Below are 20,415 nucleotides of genomic sequence, written 5' to 3'. Positions count from 1 at the left end.
TGTTTTTTCAAGCTTTGGTTCCTAGCTTAAGCACCGCTGAACAGTTTGACTATAGCCAGTAAGTTACTGAAACAATTATTTTAGTAAAACATAAACATTACTACTTCCTAAGTAATGATACTATTTTTTAGTATTTTAAACAGTTGCAGAAACCAGTGAAAATTACACAGCTGTATTCAATGCTTTTACTAGAAGTATTTATTAAACAGAATGAACAAATTTATTTTCTGTATGGTATCTTGACAAATACATTAGCTCGCCTATTTATGTATTTAACGTGGAGTGCTTTTGCCAAGAGTATCAGCATCTGCTTGGTACATACATGACTCCCTCTGGTTCTAATTATCTTTAACAATGAAAAATCCATGTTAAAGGAACTATGAATTCTGCTGACAGCAGCAAATTGATACACAGTAGTAACTGACATCTGCTTTCTGTATATTGTAGAATTTAAGTCCTTCCCCTCGCTATTAAAAACAATCATTAACCACAACCAGTTATTGATAAACCTTTAATATGTCTTCGAATGATTGGCACTTTTGCATCTGGAATCTTGTCTTAACTGTCAAGTGAAAAATCAAAGTGAATTACAATAACTACTAGAGTTTTAATTCTGGAGATGCAAGTAACAATGATTCTGTGTATGTTGATACTGAATGTCTACCCCACTGCAGATGCCCGAAATGCAATGACATTGAAATGTCCATCTGTTAGACATACAGTGCAGGTTATTTCTAGTCTCTTTAGTAACATTTTCAACATGTTGAAAGCAGGATGAGTTGGCAACTGAAGAACCCACGACATACAAGAATACTAGTTAGCTAATTCTCCAGCCCTACAATTTCAAACAAATCTGAATTACACAGGTGAACAACAACCACAGCCTTACTATAAACTACCAGTATAAGAACCCAGCATTTTCAATCAGTCGAACAACTGATCCCCAGCAAGTACCATACTACTGTAGTTACTTTCATCTTTGTTAGTTCTATAAACAGTGGGACAGCATTCTGCTAGTTCGAGTTCTGCTCTAGATGTTTCCTAGAACTGTTATTCAGCTACCACTAATCTGAACTAGCATTCACAGTACCTGAAAAGATCAGAATTTGGTCACATCTTAAGCTCAAGTATAATAAACCCCTGGTGATCACGTTTATAATCTATAGCTTGCCAGCTTGTAACAGCTATCTAGAAAAGGCTGGATCCATTACAAACTTCAGACCTTCCCCAGAGCTTAGGGAAGAACCGCCTCCACTGTTCTTGCCCACCATGGAACTGGAGAACATGCACTTCTCCCAACAGAGACAGTAGTTACAACAACCAAAGGTGCTATTTTAACGTTAGCTTTTCTAGTTAGCCTGTTACTTACTGGTCTCAAAGTAGAAACTTAATTACTATCACAAGGCATTCTCACACTTCTGAATAAACACCGTAAGTTTCTATCGTGATTCATGTGAAAGCATAACGCCTGAACCTGCCAAAAGAAAAGTCTTACAGCAAAACTCATTAAAAGTTTTTAACAAGATGTTTTCATGCTTACCTACAGCAAGATATGTATTGTTATGCAAATCTTGTAACAAGTAGTATCTAGCAAACCCCAATGTCCTCGAGTCTTGGTGATGTCTTTATAGCTTCTTGCAGGCCTAATCATCTTCCTGCACACACTCATTACAGAAGTGAGTTGTAGCTAGCAATTAAAAACAATAACGTTAATATTGAGTTTATGCACAACAAGCTAAAACAAATTTCCTTATTTGGCCAGTATAGGTGACCAAGGCTGTAAAATTGTTCTGACACAAAAACCAGCTGCTAATCTTAGGGAGGTAGGAGAAACTGTTTAACTGTGCAGAAGTAAATTCTCTTTCCTACTGCCCCGTAAGGAACTAAGCCTCCACCAAACACCTTTAATGAAGGCTGTTGGTTCATGTGCTAATGGCTTCCTCAGAATAATACAAAAGCAACTGCTGCCTCGCAGTTCAGAGTGAATAGGGAAAGGTAGCAGTTCTGCATTCATGTTAGGTGACACAAAACACATTAGGTTCGCATTCCAATCCAATTTAGTCTCGGTCAGGCTTTTACTCTGTTCTCAAAACGTGCCTCTGGTCTTCTATATGGGCTGTTTTGGTAATTGAAATATTTTGCTGAAAACTTTTGAGTAGACAGTTTTTACCATGTAGACATTAATACTCTAGTATAGAATAAATTTCATACCAAGATACAAGGATAGCGTTAAGTTATTTTGATGAACATTTATTATATATTTTGGAATTGTGCTGCACACTGCTATAATTTACAAGCTACATACAAAGCTGAACCAAGATACTGAATCCACACACAAAGGATTTTTAAGGTAGATACCCAGATTTGAATGTGCTCTACATCTTCTGTATCATCACCTGAAATTTACCTGCAAAGAAAACGCAAAGTCAGATCAAAGTATCACCATTAGAGTTATTTTTCCAAGTAATTATTTTCTTGTAATGATTTTGTTAAAAGAAATAGTAAGGAACATTTCAATCTTACGGTTTAATTCAAACCATCTAGCCATGATTTAAATTTAGCATTTAAATTTAACTCCAGCTGAACGGCTTTTTCTTTCTTTTCTTCTGTAAGTTGATCCATGTCCCACATCACAACAGTTTTGTTAGCTAAATTTAAAATTTGTGCAAAGTCTGTGGAAAGTTTTAAATCCACCTTAAGCAGCTTAGGTACTTAAAATGGACTTCACTTACTAACTTTCTTAATGACTTCTGTAGAGAAAGAGCACGTATCTAGTTGTCTTTTATCTTCACTTGCTCAAAGAGCCTTCTGGACATACATCCTTATGCATTTGATGCTTCCAAATGTAAATACAACTTTTTAGTTTTGCCTTCCACTCAATATCATGGAGGTTCACCCTCTGTCAGTATTTTCTAAACACTAAAGCATTTAGTGACAAGCCATATGCTGAAGTTCATACTGACTCCTATGGCCCAGCAACTTCAAACTAATCCCACCTTGATAAATGCTTATACAGTGATGAAGTCAGTACGGAAAGCTACCAAGTGAGCTAATAATTGAATACTCTGAGAACTACTTTGTCCTGGTTCCGGCTGGGACAGAGTTAGCTTTCCTACTTGTGCCCTCCCGATTCTCTCCCCCATTCCACCGGAGGGGAGGGAGGGGGGGTGAACGAGCAGCTGTGTGGGGTTTATTTGCTGGCTGGGGTTAAACCACGGCATACTTACATGCAGGCATTGATGAAACTTCAGCTGTTACAATGCTCTTTATTCCCAAATTTGATAGGCCTCCTCTGATTAGTCCACAGGTAAATGCTAAATACTAAATACAAAGTTGCACTTTAAATAAGTATCAAGAGTGAAGCTTGTTGCTAAAGATTGAAACTAAGTACTCAAGAACAAGACTTAACACTTAGTCAATATAAAACTATGAAGGTTTTGTTACCGTGCTTGAGAGACTTTGTCATGTCTTTAATAGATAAAAGCTCCAATATTTGGTACAGTGGAGCTCACAATACAGATTTCTCTTGTTAGAGGCACTATCTTGAGTCACTTGTTTCTACTTCCATTAAACCTGTAGGAACTTAATATCCTTAAAAGAGTTATTCCCAAGACTTGGCTGAAAATAGCAACTGGTATTGAAGTCAACAAAAGAGAAACAGTCCAAGATAGCAGTCTTGCACAAGCCACATCTTAGAATACAAGGGCCTGCAGATATTTAGAATATATCTTTCAAAACAGAAGAAACATCTCACCAAACACCAAAAAAAATCCCAAGGACAGCAGCCTGCAACTGTGATGACTAAGAAGATCAAGAATTAAGAAACCATAAAATGGAACTGAATGCCCCATTTCTTACATCCACCTGAACCAAAGTGCTTTATGAGAGGTTCTGTAGAGGCACTGATTTTACTTACCTAAACTATTACTCTAACTCAGCAACTACACTCAAAACTATTTTTAATTGGTGGAAGATCTTTCTGAATGTTCATATAATCTCAGAAGCTAGTTCTAGGTTACAAATAGCATCTTCCAAATATATTTTGGACATTTTAAAAAAGCTTCTGAAAGCACATGCTTTCCAAAGAGAAAGAAAGAATTTGTGTGATAGCGGCAGACCAGCTCCGACCATCAAGTAACTCAAATAAGACAACCGCAAGTTTCACAACGACTATGACCATGTTTTGACCCATAAATCAAATCCACTGTTCCAAAACAAGGTGCATTTCTAAAATGCACTAGGAGACTAAACTTTAGCTGCCCTTTTGAAGAGTTTGTATCCATTCAATTACAAAATTTAAAGTTATTATTAATAGATCAAGATAATTCAAATCAAAATGATAGATCCCAAGGATAAAACTGAAGGGTACCTTTGGTGCATGTTCTAAATACTGCTTTCCTGCAGACATTTGTGTCAAGAGACGAAATTTATTGTCCTGAAGGACATAAATACCCTGTTTAAAAAGAAAAAGGTTTTTTAGTTGAATATGCAGTAACACATAATCAACATTTTATGTGAAGGGATTTGATTTGTAGATAAAATATAAATGCTCTCAGGTTGAAAAATGAAATTTTAGATTAAGGCATACGTGATTTAAGTTGAAACGGTATTATTTACTTACATGAAATATCAAAACAAAAGAAAAGATATTTAATTGTGAGTTTGCAACAAAACTCCTAGATAATAATATGATCAGTTAACCCTAAAAAATGTTTATATATATTTTTCTTGGAAGAGTCCTTCCATTGCTCAGAAACAATAGTTCCGTATTAGAAAGTCTTTGTTAGTATCTCAAATGCATGCCGACTTTTACATTCAAATCTTAATCTTCATTTGGTATGCAATTTACTATTCTTATTCTGAAATTCAGTGAGAATTATCGTCTTTAATAGCAATAGAGGCAACAACACCCAGCAGATGATCAAATTAGAAGTCTAGTGTTTTCTACATTACAATTTTGTGCCAGAATATGCATTTTAATAAATTAAGTACGAACACAGTATAGCTTAATCTATACCTGTCATTTTAATTTCTTTGCTAATGACTGTGCTACTTTGGAACTTCATAACCCTTGAAATTAAATTAAGGCTGCATATACAATTGAGACCTAAGGTCAATACTGCAGCTTTCTTTGAATTCAAAAACAGATTTCTCAGGTAATTATTATCTGCTAAAGTTATTACTTGATAAACAGCTCACTGAAAAATAAAACCTATTTTATTTGGCACTATCCTTGTACAAATTCTCTTGTTCCTACTTTGATACAACAGGAAAATGATCATAAGAAAACCAAGTCATTCAAAAGGAAGAAGATTTTTTACTCTAGTAAAATGGCTCCTTAAATTATTTTGATCTTGCTTTAAGAACTGTGGCTGCTGATATAGGAAAGGACATAGATACAATGCAATGTCACCAACATGCAAATTTGGGAAGTTTTCCAGCTGTTTCTTATACAAGTATGTTCAGTAGAGTGCACTTAAGTGTCTCAATTGCTGAAAACTGCAAATATTCTTCAAAATAAAAAAATTACTTCGAGGCACCCATTCTATTTAAATGGATGTTAAGACAGCAATATCACTTTCTCACACTAGTTTTCTACTAAAATTTATTGGGAGATATATAAAAAAGGTCCTGTGTAAGTGTTAATCAACTGTAACTGTTACTGTCCTGTCAGTTTGCAACTCTGCAACAGTGAATATGAATTCAAAGCATTTAGTCTTTTCAAACAGGGTGGCAATAAAGACATCACAAGCAATTATTAAATTGTATTCTGAAGCTACATGCTAACATGAACCTTAAAATGCTGCTTTTTAAACAAAACAAAGAACATTTTGGGTTTCTTATCAGGTAATTAATTCTAGACCAAGAAAAACAAAAAATGCGCTAGTAACTCAAAACTGTTACTGATTTTTAAAGTTAAATCTTATTCTACAGCATTAGTACCTGATGATTAGTCCTTAGGTTATCTATTTGTTTTTTGAATACAGTTGTCCAAAAATCTTTGCAAATGAACTTCATAATATCTAATTCATCCTTGAACCTGGCAGTATCTTTTGTAAACCTAAGAGATAAGTGAGAAATATATCAATAATGAAGGTACACACAACTTGACTGATTAAACAGAAAAATAAAATTTAAAAAATGGTACTATGCAACATTATTTTTGAGGCTGTTATAGAAATCAGTTTTCCAACCGTTGTACAGTATCATTCTAGCATTAGTCTGCATTCATCAAGTATTTTAAGAGCAACAGTGTTATCTTAACATCTGCAACATGACAGCACTACAAATGGTTATTAAAGGCAATTGAAGTACAGAAAGATGCAAAGCACTCCATCAGTTTTATCTTCAACTAGATGTCTAAATAGAAGATAAACAAAAAGCTCACACCTATACTACTGCTTGGAAGGAGTCCTTCAAATATGCAAAAAAGCACTAACACATAGGAACAAACATGTAAAACTTGTTCCTGTTTCTCAAAAAGGGACCTCCTTCTCTTGCTTATTTCAGAATTCTCTCGCTTTATCCTCCTTGAGGGTCTTTATCTGACACTAAAGCACCACTTTGATCAAAGAAAGCATGACTTCAGAAGCTCAAGAGTCTCCACACGACCTCAGAAGGAGGGTGCTGAAGTTGGATGTGCAGCAAGTCACTGTGCATCCCCAAAGGGCCTGGGGAAACAAGGAGGCAACGTGCTCGGTCACGAAGTTCCAAGGACTGAGAGTGCTTTAGAAAAACAAAATAGAGTAGCCAATCAAAAATGTTTAAGAAAGAAATTAGAAAGAGAAGAAAATCATGAAACGTACCAGAAGTAGGAAACACGCAAAAGTAGGTCTACAAAAAGCGCAATTAAAAAGGATTATAAGTATTAAAAGTAACCACACACCCTGACTCAGTTTTCATGACAGAAAGCACTGGGAAAATACATACTCCAAAACCGTCTCGTGGTATCAAACACAGGTCCCCGCAAGAATGAGATGCCAAAGGAGGGGATGCCAGAACATATAATAAGAGGAACACATCCGCACCACAATCCTCTGTCCGCCTAAAGCAGCAAGCAGCTTTACACCGATCGGGCGAAGGCTCCTGGCCCCATCAGGCCGGGAAGGAGGGGGCGTGGGCCCTCACTGGGCAGACACAGGGGAAAATCCCCGAGGACGAGCAGCCGGTGCCGTTTCTGTGGAGAGGCTGGGGCGGGCCCTCAGGCGCGGAGCCCGCTGCCGTTTCCCCGCCGGCCCCAGGAGCAGGAAGAGAGGCGCTGCAAGGGGCCAGCAGCGGGAGAGGCTGCGGCAGCGGCGGGGACTCACCTCTCGATCAGCCCCTGCCCGACACGGAAGCCCATGCTCTCCAGCTTGGTGGTGCAGCGGCCGTTCTCCTGCAAGACACAAGGCGCCGCCGCGCTTTACCCCGGCTGCTGCCGGGCGGCCCCCGGGGCGGCCCCGGCCCCACTCACCCCTTCGCCCTGCTCGGCGGCGCGGTAGAGCCCCGCCACCATCTCGTTGTGCAGCAGTAGGAAGAGCGCCTCGTCCGCCATCTCCGCTTTGCAGCGGGGCTCCCCCCCACCGCCTCGCCCTCGCCCGGCGCCGCGGCAACAGCCAGCTGCCGCCGGGGCCCGCCGCCGCCGCACCGCCCCTTCCGCCTGGGGGGAAGGCGAGGGCGCGCGGCGTGGCCAGGCCCTGTCAGCCGCGGGTGCTGCCGACCGAGGCGGAGCGGCCCAGCAGCGGCGGCCTGGCTGGTTCTGCCCGTCGGGGAACCACTCGGCGTTCCCGCCCGCCGCCGCTGGGGGAAGGCCTCCCGCGGCTGGCTGGCGCCGGCCGAAGCCTCTCCTGAGGCGGAACAGGGCCTTGTACGTTATCCCTTGCCAGAGCCCGCTGCCTCGGGCGGTGGCGCAAACCGGGGCTGCACAAACGAGTGCCGTGAAGGGGGGCCGGAGCTGGGGGACAGAGCGGGGGGGCAACCACGTCTCTTCCCGGCGGAGCTGCCCCCCGCCCGCCTTGCTGCTGGGAGCTGAAACGGGGGGCGAGGGGGGACCGTGGAGTTTTTATTGCCTTCAGAACGTCACTCGTTCGTTCGCCCTCCGTTTCCTGCCGCTGTGAAACGGCAGCGGGCTCCGCGCCTGAGGGCCCGCCCCAGCCTCTCCACAGAAACGGCACCGGCTGCCCGGCGGGGAAGAGCGCAGTTAAAAACCCCGCCGCCCCAGGCGTCAGGAATAACGTCCAGTAAGGGGGCTTTACAGCCGCTAAAGGCAGAGCCGGCTAGCGAAGCCGAAGCTGCGGGAGGCATGAAGGCAGGCGCGGGGCCGCCCATCAGGCCGCAGCCATCCCCCGGCCCGCGCGCCACCGGGCAGCGCGCCAGCCCTCAGTAACGTGCCCGCCTATTGGCTCGCCTGGCGCGGCGGCCTCTGTAGTGGAGCGGTGATTGGCCCCCGCCCGAGCCGCCTGCGTGCTGGCTTGTCGACCCCATAGAGAGTGGGAAAGTAGGATGCGTCCTAGGTGGGTGGGGATAAACGTCCTCGAAGTGCCTTTCTGATTGGGCTGCGGGAAATTGACGCGAGAGTCTTCATTAGCTCTGAGCGGTGTCACTCCGGCGGTCCCTTTGGTGATTCGTAGAGCTGGCAGGCGGAGGTTTCCAGTAATTGGTCGCTCGGTATGCCAGTCTGCCTCTGGGCTCTGTGTTTGGTGGGCGCCTTCAGTGAGCCTTTCCCGCGGGGCGTGCCCTTTCCTCTCGTGCCCGATTATTGGCGGTCGGAGGGGACGGCTGAGAGCCTATTGGCTGCGCCGTCCCGGCCCGCGGCTGCCCGAGTGGTGGGCCGCCAGGCGGGCCGCGCCGCGCGTGGGCGGGGCCTCTCCCCCCCCCCCCCCGTTACCCAGCGGTGCCTTGCGCTGGGCCCCGGCTAGGCCGCGCTGCGGGCGGGATGGCGGTGGCGGTGCGCGCGCTGCAGGAGCAGCTGGAGAAAGCCAAGGAGAGCCTCAAGCACGTGGACGAGAACATCCGCAAGCTCACGGGACGGGACCCCAATGACGTGAGGTCAGGCGGGGGGGCGCCACCGGCAGGAACGGCCCGGCGGGGGGAGGGGGTGCGTGGGAAGCGGCCAGGCCGGGCGCGGGGGGGGGGGGGCTGGCGTGCGCTGCGCTGTGGCGCCGGGGGGGGGGGGGGGGATGAGGGGCCCGAGGGGCGGGCGGCGAGGGACTGCCCGCAGGCCGCCGCCCCCGCGCCCTTCTACGGGCCATCCCCGCGCAGCGCGGGGGGAGCTGTTGGGGCCCCGGTCCCGCTGGCTGGCTGGCGGTTTGTGCCCGTCGTGGCGGGGGTGGGGGGCACACAACCGTGGGATGCGTGAGGGAGTGGTCATGGCCGCGGGCACCTCTGGCGGGGCGAGCTGCAGCGCCCCGGGGAGCCTCCCTGCAGCGGCTCGGGGGGGCCGGGGCAGGTACCACTAACAGCGCCCGCTGTTTCTTGCAGGCCCCCTCAAAACAGACTGTTAGCCATCACAGGCCCTGGTGGAGGTAGAGGGCGTGGGAGCTTATTGCTAAGGTAAGGAGCTGCAGAAACGGGCAGTGGGGTTTCTGCCACCCTTTACCCTGGCATTGGTTTGCTGTCCTTTGGGGTGTTTTGTATTTCTCTGATCCCGTTGCTCATTGTGCTGCTGTCTCAGTAAGGAGGCACGAAAGCTGGCCTACAGGGCATTTGGGGTTTTATGTCACTGCCTGAAATTTAAAGCACCTTTTCATTCTGAGTTATAACAAGTTTAAACTGGTGGTTTTCCCTAACCTTTTCAGCTGTTAGCCTGAAAAATAAGGGGGAACATCAAAGTTAGAGGAGGTGTTATGTGGTATCTGGGAGCTTGTCTCTTTGAAATCGTTCAAAATCAATCTCTCAGTAATTAAGAAACTGGTAGCTGTTCGAGGAAGAATAGAAAGAGTTGAAGTCGACAAGAATTTTAACACATGTAGGTAAAACCACTAGTGTTTAGTTGTGGGTTTTCCTTTTTTTTTTTTTCCTTTTTCCCTCCTTTCCCTTTCACCCTGCCAAGTAAAATGAAAAGGCCAATTTTTGTTCAGTAATTCTTTCTTAATGGAGTACGTAGTGGATTCTTTGTTGAATTTCAATATTAAGCTGCTGGTTAAGGCTTAATACATCTTGAAAATTATTGCAAATATGAACACTTGAACGTAATGGGGCTCCTTGTTTTAGTGTAGCTACTCAATTAAATAAGTGCAGAAGTTTGAGTTTAAATTAGTTGGTGCTCAAGCAGTAGTAACAGTAAATGATGATAGAGCTGAGTAAAATTTATTGTTACATCATGACCACAAAGCCAAAATACAGTTTGATTGTGCAGGCTTAAGGTGGACCTGGGGTTAGCCTAACTTGTTCTGAGATCACAAGTGTTTCCTTTTTAGGCGTGGATTCTCGGATAGTGGAGGAGGACCCCCAGCCAAACAGAGGGATCTTGAAGGGGCAGCCAGTAGGTGGGTGCAAAAACTGATGCAGAGAGCTTGCTTTATCAGAGTGAGAATTTATAACAGTAAATTTAAAATACTTAGATTCAATAACTGTTAATAACTGATGACTTTCATTGTCTTCTTCAGAGATTACATTTTCAAGACTTGTTGGAAATGTATTTGGATGATAGCAATTGACTGTGGTGAAATCTTTTTTTTTTCATGCCTTATAGCAATATAAAGATTATAGCAATAATGTAAAGATATAGCAATACAAAGATTCTTGGAATTTTCTGTTTTACTTGGTGTACAGTCTGCTATATTATATTCTGCTTAATAGCCCAGATTTGTTTTACAGTAGATGCAAATTGAATGATGATTAAGATCTCCCGTTCAATAAATTGAATGCGTACAGTGTGACAATAGACTCAGATTTTGAGCTTTCACATCTGGATGCAGATCCATCAGATGTGACTGATTATAGTGAGCTTCATTCTATGGGCACTTACATACAATGGTAGTTCTTCACTAAAGCAAGGCTTGCGTTTGAATTTTTGCGTTAACACAAAATGAATACTGTGAAATGGCTTTACCAGTAGGAAAGTGCTGTGCCACAAAGCTGAGAGTGAAAGCTGAAAATAACTTTTCTTTAACACACTGCCTAGTTATTCTTTGTTAAAGCCTCAGTTCATCCAAATTCTCAGGTCCTAAGTGCTCTTGCCCTTCCTCATCTGTTTCCTAGGTATTTGGGTAGGTAACTTACATAGCATTTCCCATTTGAAAAATCATACCAGCCTTTATATCTTGATGCATTTAAGTCTGCCTGGCGATCCCCTTACACCAGTAGCCATTTTAGAGATTCTGGAAAAAGAAAAGTGCAAACATTAAAAACAAGAAATACATTCCAAAGGTATTCTAAAAAGTCAAATATGGTAGTAATGTGGGCTCTTCTGTTTTACTTTACTGGGCAAGTTGTATTAAAACTTAAACTTAAACTCTCACTGATTTTTACCAACAGTGGATTCTGTCTGTAAAATGCTACTTACTGGTCATTGGAACAGTGGGGAGATTTTTACTGGAAGTGTTGGTTCTTCTGACTAGATATGCTGACTTGTATTTTTCTCAATTTAGAACAGATGCTGTCCTAAGTATATGTTCTCTAGTGACCACTAATCTTTCTCTTCCTCAGGCTGGGTGGAGAACGTCGGACAAGAAGAGAATCACGCCAAGAAAGCGACGCAGAGGATGATGATATTAAAAAGGTAATACATGATAAATGGAGCTGTGCAGGAAGAAACTTACTTATCTGGAACATGAACAAAATAGTTTGTTTTTCTTTGTTGTAGCCAGCGTTGCCATCTTCTGTTGTTGCTACCTCCAAAGAGCGAACACGTCGAGACCTTATACAAGATCAAAATATGGATGAGAAAGGAAAACAAAGGTATGCAGAAATCTCTTTTAGGCACTAACGTGGTACTTCTGAGTGCTAGCATGGGAAGTAGCTTTAGATTTAAAAAGCATTATACGGATGCTATTATGTATCAAAGATGATGTTGAAGAGGTACCATAATGGTATAAAATTGATTTTAAAAAATATTCTCTCAAAATACTTCACAGCAGTAACAACACATCATACACTTCATGTAACTGACAGGGGTTCTGCTTCTCAGGCCACCTGCAGGAATAGTTTTGCTAGTGCTATTGTAACTGATCGTCTTTGAGCAAGACAGAAATATATATAGCTTCATGGGTTATTTAACATTTTGGACTGTTACGGCAGTCTTGGTACATCATTTATTTTGTTGGCTGAAGGAGGCTTTTGGGTGTGGGTTTTTCCTTTTTTTTTTTTTTTTTTATTATGCACAGTAGTTCCATCATGTGGGGTTTTTTTTCTCTTATTACTTTCAGGCTCATTATTGTGTGTACAGCCTGACCTTCCTTTTGCTGCTTTTTAGATTCCTCCTATGTATATCTCCTTTTTCCTATATTTTATTTGTGTCAGGGTAGCTCATAAAAATTCTTGCTGAAATGCAGCTCTATTGGGAAGAGGTGTTAGAAAAGCAAATTGGAAAGTGTGTCCAACCTCGTGGACTCCATCCACTTCAGTCTGCAGCTCACCTGGTGCAGTAATAACCCATACCTCAAATAAATAGAAAAATGAGAGCTGGAATAAGGAACTATAGAGAGCTGCTCTGATAAGGACCACAGATCAGTTAGCACAGAAAAGGCACTTTGCTTGCTTCTTTTACAATTACAACACCACTAATAGACTGCTATTGCTTCTGTCATCAGTTTCCAACTGCTTTCCTCACAGAAAGACTTTCAAAATTCTTAGTGGACTTCCTAGAGCTTCAGGCACTAAAAGTTTGTTTCCTCAGAATTGTAGTTTTACTGTTTTGCACTTTAGTAATGTTCTGGGGAGATGAGAAAACCAGTATTGATCTCTGTATGACTTGTGGTGGAAAGAGGCTCTTTAAGAGGACAGCATCCATTGAACTCTTGATTATGCTCAGTGTCTTCTGGGGTGTCATTCATATACAAATACACTTTGAATCTCTAGCTCTCAATTCTTTATTTGTTCTTATTTCTACTGTTCAATATACAAGTACCTTTACCTTTCCATGTCAGGTTTGTGCCACTGTAGTAGAGTGGTACTGAGTGAAGAGAGTAGCATTTTTTTTCTCTCTTAGTGGGGTAAAAGTTCAAGGCGAATAAGAGAGTCTGCCTCTTGTTGTAGAGGCTGAATTTGGGATTAAATGGAAAGAAAGAAAAGGTGAAATTCAAGAAATCAGTTCTTCAGAAGAAGGGAATTCCTGAATTCCTTGGAAGAATTTTACTTATTTAAGTTTTCTCAAAACAACACTTAATTGGAGGAGAGCAATTCTGGATTCATCCCACAGTGTCTCATTGTAGAAGATACTGTTAGGCAAACTGTGACGGATAAGCCCCTGTGGCTTCACTTCTCCTTAATCCTCTGAGCGGGGCAGGGAAGGTACATTTTTCAGAAAGCCCAATGACCTTCCTCTTCACTGCCTTATTGATAGCTCACTCTGTATTTATTCAACCTTTTCTTCAGTACTCTCTGCTTTCAGATTTTTTTTTTTTTTTAGTATTTCCTTAGTGTCATTATTTCAAGATGTAAAATGTGCAGGCTTCCATTTTCCCGGTGCTAACTGTGCTGTGTTATGGATAAGAGCTGTGTCTTACTCTTAAGCAAAATATGATATGTCACTGTAAATTATATCCTTGACTGTTGGCACAGTCAATATGTGTTCTATTGCTAATGGCCTTCAGTAATACTAAGCCTTTAAAAATAAATGTCTCTGAGGTGGAAAGTTTTTCTGATTGTTTATGCAAATAAAAATCTTAATACTTGAATTGAATCTCAAAATTCTTTTTGTTTTTATTCAGGAATCGACGTATATTTGGCTTGTTGATGGGCACTCTTCAAAAATTTAAGCAGGAGTCCACAGTTGCTACTGAGAGGGTACTTATTTTTAGTTCTATCAGATTGTAAATAATAAAGCAAAATTTTGTGGTTAAGCTGCTTCAAATAGGAATGAAAATTCCCCGTGGTGTAGGTTGCAGGTGCAACAAATTGGTAAGAGTGTATGTAGGTTTTGTTTGGTTAGAGTTTAGTGGAATTGGGGTGGGAGGCAGGAAAGGAACTCTTAACAGTTTTATGACTTTACAACACTATTTCTGACCCTTGCAGAAGTGAAAAGGCAATGTTTTGTTGATCGGCTTTAATTGCTGTACATTTTTAAAACATGTAAAAAACAAAATAGATTATCTTTTTTCTTGTTTACATTATTTGGGGATCATTTCAAAGTAAATGGAATTTAATCGGGTAACCATTTAATAGGTCATAGGCTACTTCTGTAAATAATGGTAGTTCAGTATTGCTGAAGCAGTGCCCACACTGATGTGTTCCAGATGCTTAAATTACTACCAAGTATATAGAAATGTATGATTGTATTATGCTGTTTGACTACAAATGGCTTCTCTCTCCCAGTATAGATAACAAGAATTCCTGTTTTTAATAAATGAATATGCTGTTGTACTGTACTTTGCATAGCTTAGCGGTAACTTCAAAAAACTTGTATATACGATGGTGGTAACTTTATTCCTAGCATGCCCTTTTAAATTGTGGAGGGTATGGTATTTGTTTACTGTTGCCCTAAATGGGTTATTCAGTTAATACTAATAACCTTTAGATTAAAAAGAGTGTTTGAAGGTTCTACTTTTAGCAGTCCAGTGGAAGCAGATACAAAGTCTTTAAACTCAAAACCTTCTCTGTGTAGTGTGAGCACAGCTGGCTTGCAGTGTTGGCATTGATTACTTTCAGATTCAGTATTTGGATATCGTGCTGTTTTATCTAACTTGTCATGTAGCACATGAGAAAGGACCAAAGTTCTCTGTTGCCTGCTTGCCTTAGAACAAGAAATTGTGATTAGGATGAGAAACATGGAGTCTTTGTCTAATCTACAGTAGTGTGTATTTGCATAAAGAGACTTTGAGGAGTTACTGCTCTTTGCAACATTTTTCTGAGAATTTGTATAGGCATTGTTCTCTTCACACATAAAAATTTGTGTTTTATGACACAGCTATTTTGTTGTCCAGGCACTAAATTGTGGGGTTTTTTTATTAGACAACTATTGTACAATCTGAGCATATGGCTGTCTAGGACATACAGACAGGGCATTCCTGGATTATAGTAATACATCTAATTAGTGATGAATATACTGGAAGTATTCGCAATGTAATTTGTTTTGTCGGTCACAAACACCAGTCAGCAGTCCTTCATTTGTTTCTGGGGGAGTTGACTTTTTTCCCCTCCAAGTGGAATCTATTCCTTTTTTTCTGCCATTGGGAAAAAAAAAAAAACGTGTTGAAGCTTGTATTGAAAATTCAAATCCAAATTGAATGATAGAAAAGCAGGGGCCTATAATTTTATAGTTAACCCACAGAAATTAGGTGCCAGCAAGCAATGACACTCTTTTCTTCCATTAACTGTACTTTAGGAGATATTTCTTAATGTGTCTTTAGAAATGCCTTTGATGGTGTAAATAATTCAAAATTTTAATTGGACCAAACTAGAACACTTTCTTGATTTAGAAAAAATATTTAAGATACTTCTTTATTTATCTTAGCAAAAGAGACGACAAGAAATCGAACAAAAACTTGAAGTGCAGGCAGAGGAAGAAAGAAAGCAAGTTGAAAACGAAAGGCGAGAACTGTTTGAAGAAAGACGTGCTAAACAGACAGAGCTGCGGTTACTGGAGCAAAAAGTTGAGCTTGCTCAGTTGGTGAGTTTTAGTTTTGCTCTTGATCTTTCTCTTGTTTAAATTATTCTTGTGTATCTTAGGGTTATTTTTTTTCATTTCTCAGCAAGAAGAATGGAATGAACATAATGCTAAAATAATTAAATACATAAGAACGAAGACAAAACCCCACTTATTCTACATACCTGGCAGAATGTGTCCTGCTACGCAGAAGTTGATGGAAGAGTCACAGAAAAAGATGAACGGTAAGTGGCCTTTGCGATACAAAGGCCCTTGTTCTTGTCTCCCTTTGATGTTTCCTGTACAAATTTCTTTTAAGTCTCGCTTTGCTTAAATACATTAATGTCATGGTTAGGACAAACTGTATGTTCTTGTGTGGGTGTTCATCAGAAGTGAACATTACTCTTTCAGTGACTTATTTTTATGTTGGATGTGCTTTGATTCTCTTACAAGAAGTCAAAAGAGGTATATGCATAATCTGAGGTATGTGTTTAAAACAGTCCTTTATATTAGCTTTAGTACCCAGATGTATGCCAGTGCAGCAACTTAGTTTTTGAAAAGGCAGATTCTATGGATTGAAGACCCAAGGAAATGCAGGTTTTTACAAAGGATTTGAGAATCGTTTTCTTAAGCACAGCACTAAACTTTATGATGATTTTTTTTTTTTTAACCTTAATGTGTGTTCATTTCTGTTTCACAGGATGACTATATTTTTCTTTTGGAAAACAATTTAAAATACTGCGGTTGATGGTAGTCCTACTGTTCTTTTTTATTAAAATGAGAATGTATTGGGTTTTTTTTCTTAAGGAGCTTTTTCTTCATTGTGTGGGGTTGGGGGATAAGAGAAGCTAGCTCACCTGTCTGAATAGCTTACATTATTTAAGCTTTCTTAATACCTAACCAGCTTTTTGCTGATTCTTACTGTCTTTTGTTTACCTTAGGAAGTATAACCTTGTTAATATATAAATACCAGGAAATGAAGGTATTATTTTGATATACTGTTGGTTGGATTGATTTTAATGAAGTAAAAAATTCTTGTTGTTAGCTTAGATTTAGGGCTTTACTGTTCTGATACTCAGCTGAGCTGACTATCCCTTTGCTTTGTTTTCTTAAGGTAACTAGCAGTCTTTTTCATTATGCATGAATGGCTTGCTATTGCAGAATGAATAAGGATGCAGTATTTATAAGTTAAAACAATTCGATAACTTATTAGCTCACAGTTAAGGGGAAAATAGACTTCAGTGTCTTTAGATTATCTGAAACTGTTATTTATGCATTTATTCCCTAGCACTCTTTGAAAGCAGGCGAAATGAATTTGCAGAGCAGATTAACAAAATGGAGGCCAGGCCCAGAAGACAATCTGTGAAGGAAAAAGAACAGCAGGAGGTGCAGAATGAAGAAAAGAAGGAAGAACAGAACAAGGAGCAGGAAGAGGGTAAGGTGGCTCAGCAGGTGGAAGAGTTGGAGACAGGTAATCAGCACAATGATGTAGAAATGGAGGAGGTAGGGGAGGAAAAGGGAAAAATAGGTTCAGGGCATAGCGATGCAGAGAAAGAACAGGAAGAGGATGAACAGAAACATGAAATGGAGATTAAAGTAGAAGAGACTACCGAGGTGAGGGAGAATGACAAGCAACAGGATGGTCAGCATGAAGAGGTCACAGCTGTAAAAGAGGAAAGTGAAAACATTCAGCCAGTGGATAATGAGCAGGATGTGGCTGAAATGAATGAGGTAGATAGTGTAGAACCTGTAGAAAATGAAAATGGCAAAGAAGTGGAACCAGAAACAGAGTGTGATGCTCAGCCAGAAAAAGAGTGTAATGTTGCTTCTCCTGAGAAGGAGAAAGGTATCAAACCAGAAATTGAAGCTGAACCTGAAGAAAAACAGGAGAATGCACCTGAAGCTCAGCCAGAACCTGTGGCTGAGGCTCTATCTCAGCCACAGTCTGTGCCACTGCCACAGTCACCTCAGTTGTCTCAGTCCACTCAGGATACAGAGCCCCAGGCAGACAAGGATGAAAGTGCTGTGGTGTCTGTAAAGGTGGTTGAGGCACAGACAGAGCAGAGTCAGACACCGAGTGTAGAAATTAAGAGTAAGACTAGGAGTAGAAGCAGGGGTAGGGCAGGGAACAAAACTGGTAAGAGTCATAGCCGTACTAGCAGCAGCAGTAGTAGCAGTAGTACTTCAAGCAGTACTAGTAGTGGAAGTAGTTCCAGCACTGGCAGCAGTAGCAGTCGGAGTAGTTCCACCAGCAGCAGCACTACAAGTGGAAGTACTAGCAGGGACAGTAGCAGCAGTAGCTCTAGCAGTAGTGAAAGTAGAAGTCGAAGCCGAGGAAGAGGGCATAACAGAGATAGAAAACGCAGAAGGAGCACAGACAGGAAGCGAAGGGATGCTTCAGGAGTAGATAGAAGTCACAAGTCCTCAAAAGGTGGGAGTAGAGATACCAAAAGCTCAAAGGATAAAAGTTCAAGATCTGACAGAAAGAGGTCTATATCAGAAAGTAGTCGGTCAGGCAAGAGAACTTCACGGAGTGAAAGAGACCGTAAATCAGACAGGAAAGACAAAAGGCGTTAACAGAAGAGACCAAGCTTCCTTAGCCTAATCTTTGCAGCGGAAGATTATTTGAGTGAAAGGATTCCTTGTAAGGAGGAGGAGAAGGCTGCCTTAAGAATTGCATGCTGTAAAAAATCTTTTGGAAAAATGCAGACTGTTTACCAGGCATTCTTGTACTTTTTACATAATTTTGTAAAAGGTTACTTACCAAAATTATGTGAAGTTCCTGAAAATGTAAAAATAAAAGATTAACACTCCTTTGCATCTTTTTTTAAATATCCTGTACTCATTAAGATCCTCTGTATATTTTAATAGGTAAACCTATAAGTAGGTGTGATCACTTCTTCTGTATCATACACTTTTTTTTTTGTAGAAATAAATGTGCGTTTTAAATAAATTGTTTGAGATGTCCTGTTGACAATTAAATTCCCCTTTTAGATCATATGTAGGAAGGCAATGTTGCAGGAAACGTAAAATTTTGCTTTTCCCCCTCTATTCCTTGCAAGGACGGGAGTCTTAAGACCCGGTAAAGGGAGTAATCTCTCCAGTGCTGGGTAGGAAGGGAAAGTAGTTGGTTTGAATCTATACCTTTTGTTTTCTTCTGTAATCACAAGCTCTTAGTCAATTCTATCTTCCAGTTTTATAAAACTTTTTCTTATCCATAGGCAAGCAGTGATTAAATGGGAGTGTTAACACTGGCCAAGATAGCTCAAGTCAGTCTGGAATACTACTCTTACCTGCCTTCTGCAGGTGCACTTTGGTAGTATTTACATCTATATTCCGGAGACAGTTAATCTGTTTAACGATGTTCCTTGTTTTGATGGCCAGTGGAGGAAAGACTTCAGCTTGCTTCTCAACCAGGATTCTTTTTATTTTAGTTGCAGACTAATCTTTGATCCCTTCATACCACTAGGAATAATTACATTGCAGTGTTCGAGTTACCTGGGACTACCTAATACTAATGTTGTGTGCGTGCAAGAATGCTTTCTGAATGTATTTAATACAACTTAAAGTGGTATGATGTTATCTATGAAGGTGAATACTGTTTTTATATAATTTTGTATGGAAAACAATAACATCTGTCGCTCTGTTCTGTACATGTGCAAATAAATGTGGCTTTGTAGACTACTCTCTCGATGCCTATGATGTTTTCTATAACACAGGTGTATTACCTTAGCCTTTCTACATTTAAAGCATGAATCATAATTGCAGGTGACTGTACCTTAGAAGCTCTGTATCCAAAATTGTTCTTACAGGCTTTAATTAATGCCTATTAACTGAATATGCAACACTGCTATAATCCATGTTGTCTTGGCAGGAAGAGAATTCTGATACCTCATATGCCAAATCGCAGACCAGGAATTCCTAGAAAGATTTTGGAATGGAAATGACATGTAAGCTTATTTTAGTGTATGAAATGCCATATATACCCCATTTTTCTGGACCATAGAGCAGACTTCTGCAAAGTTCTAGTTTGGGAGGGTGTCAATTTTTTGATTTTTCGTCTGAACTCAGAGTAGTGACAGACTTCTGAAGTGCTGAACTTCCTGGCTTAAAGAAATGTGTCTAGCAAGGGATGGAGTGTTCTTTCAGCACAAATAGACACAGCTCCTCAGGCCTCCCCCTTCTCAACAAGTTCAATACTTTATTCTGATTCTTCAGTCCATTTGCTACTTCAATATCCTGTCTGCCTCTGCTTCTCTACAACTGAGAATCATTTTTAGTTCTTGTCAGTCTTCAACCATATTTCCTTCCCTTCAGAGGAATGTGGTGGTTTAATGTGCTGTCTTTTTTTGAAGGACAAGCAAAAGTTCAAATGCCTCACTGAAGGTGTTAAACACAGCAGTTTACCACAAGGAACAAACTTTTATACTGAGTAGTTGAGTAAATGTTACTGGTTTGCATGTTACAACTAAGTTCACATTTGGAAGCCATTTTAATTTTGTCAATTAATTATAATTTTTTTTTCCTAACATTGAATATTTTTAAGTTTTCTTATTTTGAGCTTGAGTGATTCACTGCTGTAGTGTACAGATTTACTGTACAGATTTTAATGGCTGATACTGTAGTCATTATGCAAAGCTAGAGAAGTAGGTTGCTAGTCAGAAGCCACTGTTTCAGAGGAGCGTATTAAC

General features: G+C 41.0%; 2 protein-coding genes across 2 annotated transcripts; one reads left to right on the top strand and one right to left on the bottom strand.

Annotated features, from left to right (window-relative positions):
- Positions 1-175: 175 nt before the first annotated feature.
- On the bottom strand, positions 176-7,651 carry TRAPPC6B (trafficking protein particle complex subunit 6B). Its single transcript, XM_075151624.1, has 7 exons — positions 7,454-7,651; positions 7,308-7,375; positions 5,944-6,061; positions 4,370-4,453; positions 3,228-3,321; positions 2,359-2,407; positions 176-1,687 (listed from the first exon to the last, which is right to left on the bottom strand). The coding sequence occupies exons 1-6, from the start codon at positions 7,532-7,534 to the stop codon at positions 2,376-2,378; spliced, it is 477 nt and encodes a 158-aa protein (XP_075007725.1). The 5' UTR covers positions 7,535-7,651; the 3' UTR covers positions 176-1,687; positions 2,359-2,375.
- A 1,200-nt stretch (positions 7,652-8,851) lies between these two features.
- PNN (pinin, desmosome associated protein) lies at positions 8,852-19,408 on the top strand. Its single transcript, XM_075151617.1, has 9 exons — positions 8,852-9,027; positions 9,460-9,531; positions 10,398-10,466; positions 11,629-11,701; positions 11,786-11,880; positions 13,851-13,926; positions 15,593-15,748; positions 15,831-15,969; positions 17,013-19,408. The coding sequence occupies exons 1-9, from the start codon at positions 8,915-8,917 to the stop codon at positions 18,299-18,301; spliced, it is 2,082 nt and encodes a 693-aa protein (XP_075007718.1). The 5' UTR covers positions 8,852-8,914; the 3' UTR covers positions 18,302-19,408.
- Positions 19,409-20,415: the final 1,007 nt, after the last annotated feature.

Source organism: Calonectris borealis, chromosome 5, assembly GCF_964195595.1.
Source record: "Calonectris borealis chromosome 5, bCalBor7.hap1.2, whole genome shotgun sequence".
Lineage (NCBI taxonomy): Eukaryota > Metazoa > Chordata > Aves > Procellariiformes > Procellariidae > Calonectris > Calonectris borealis.
The sequence above is the reverse complement of the archived record's forward strand: the minus strand, read 5'-3'. Positions and strand labels throughout refer to the sequence as shown.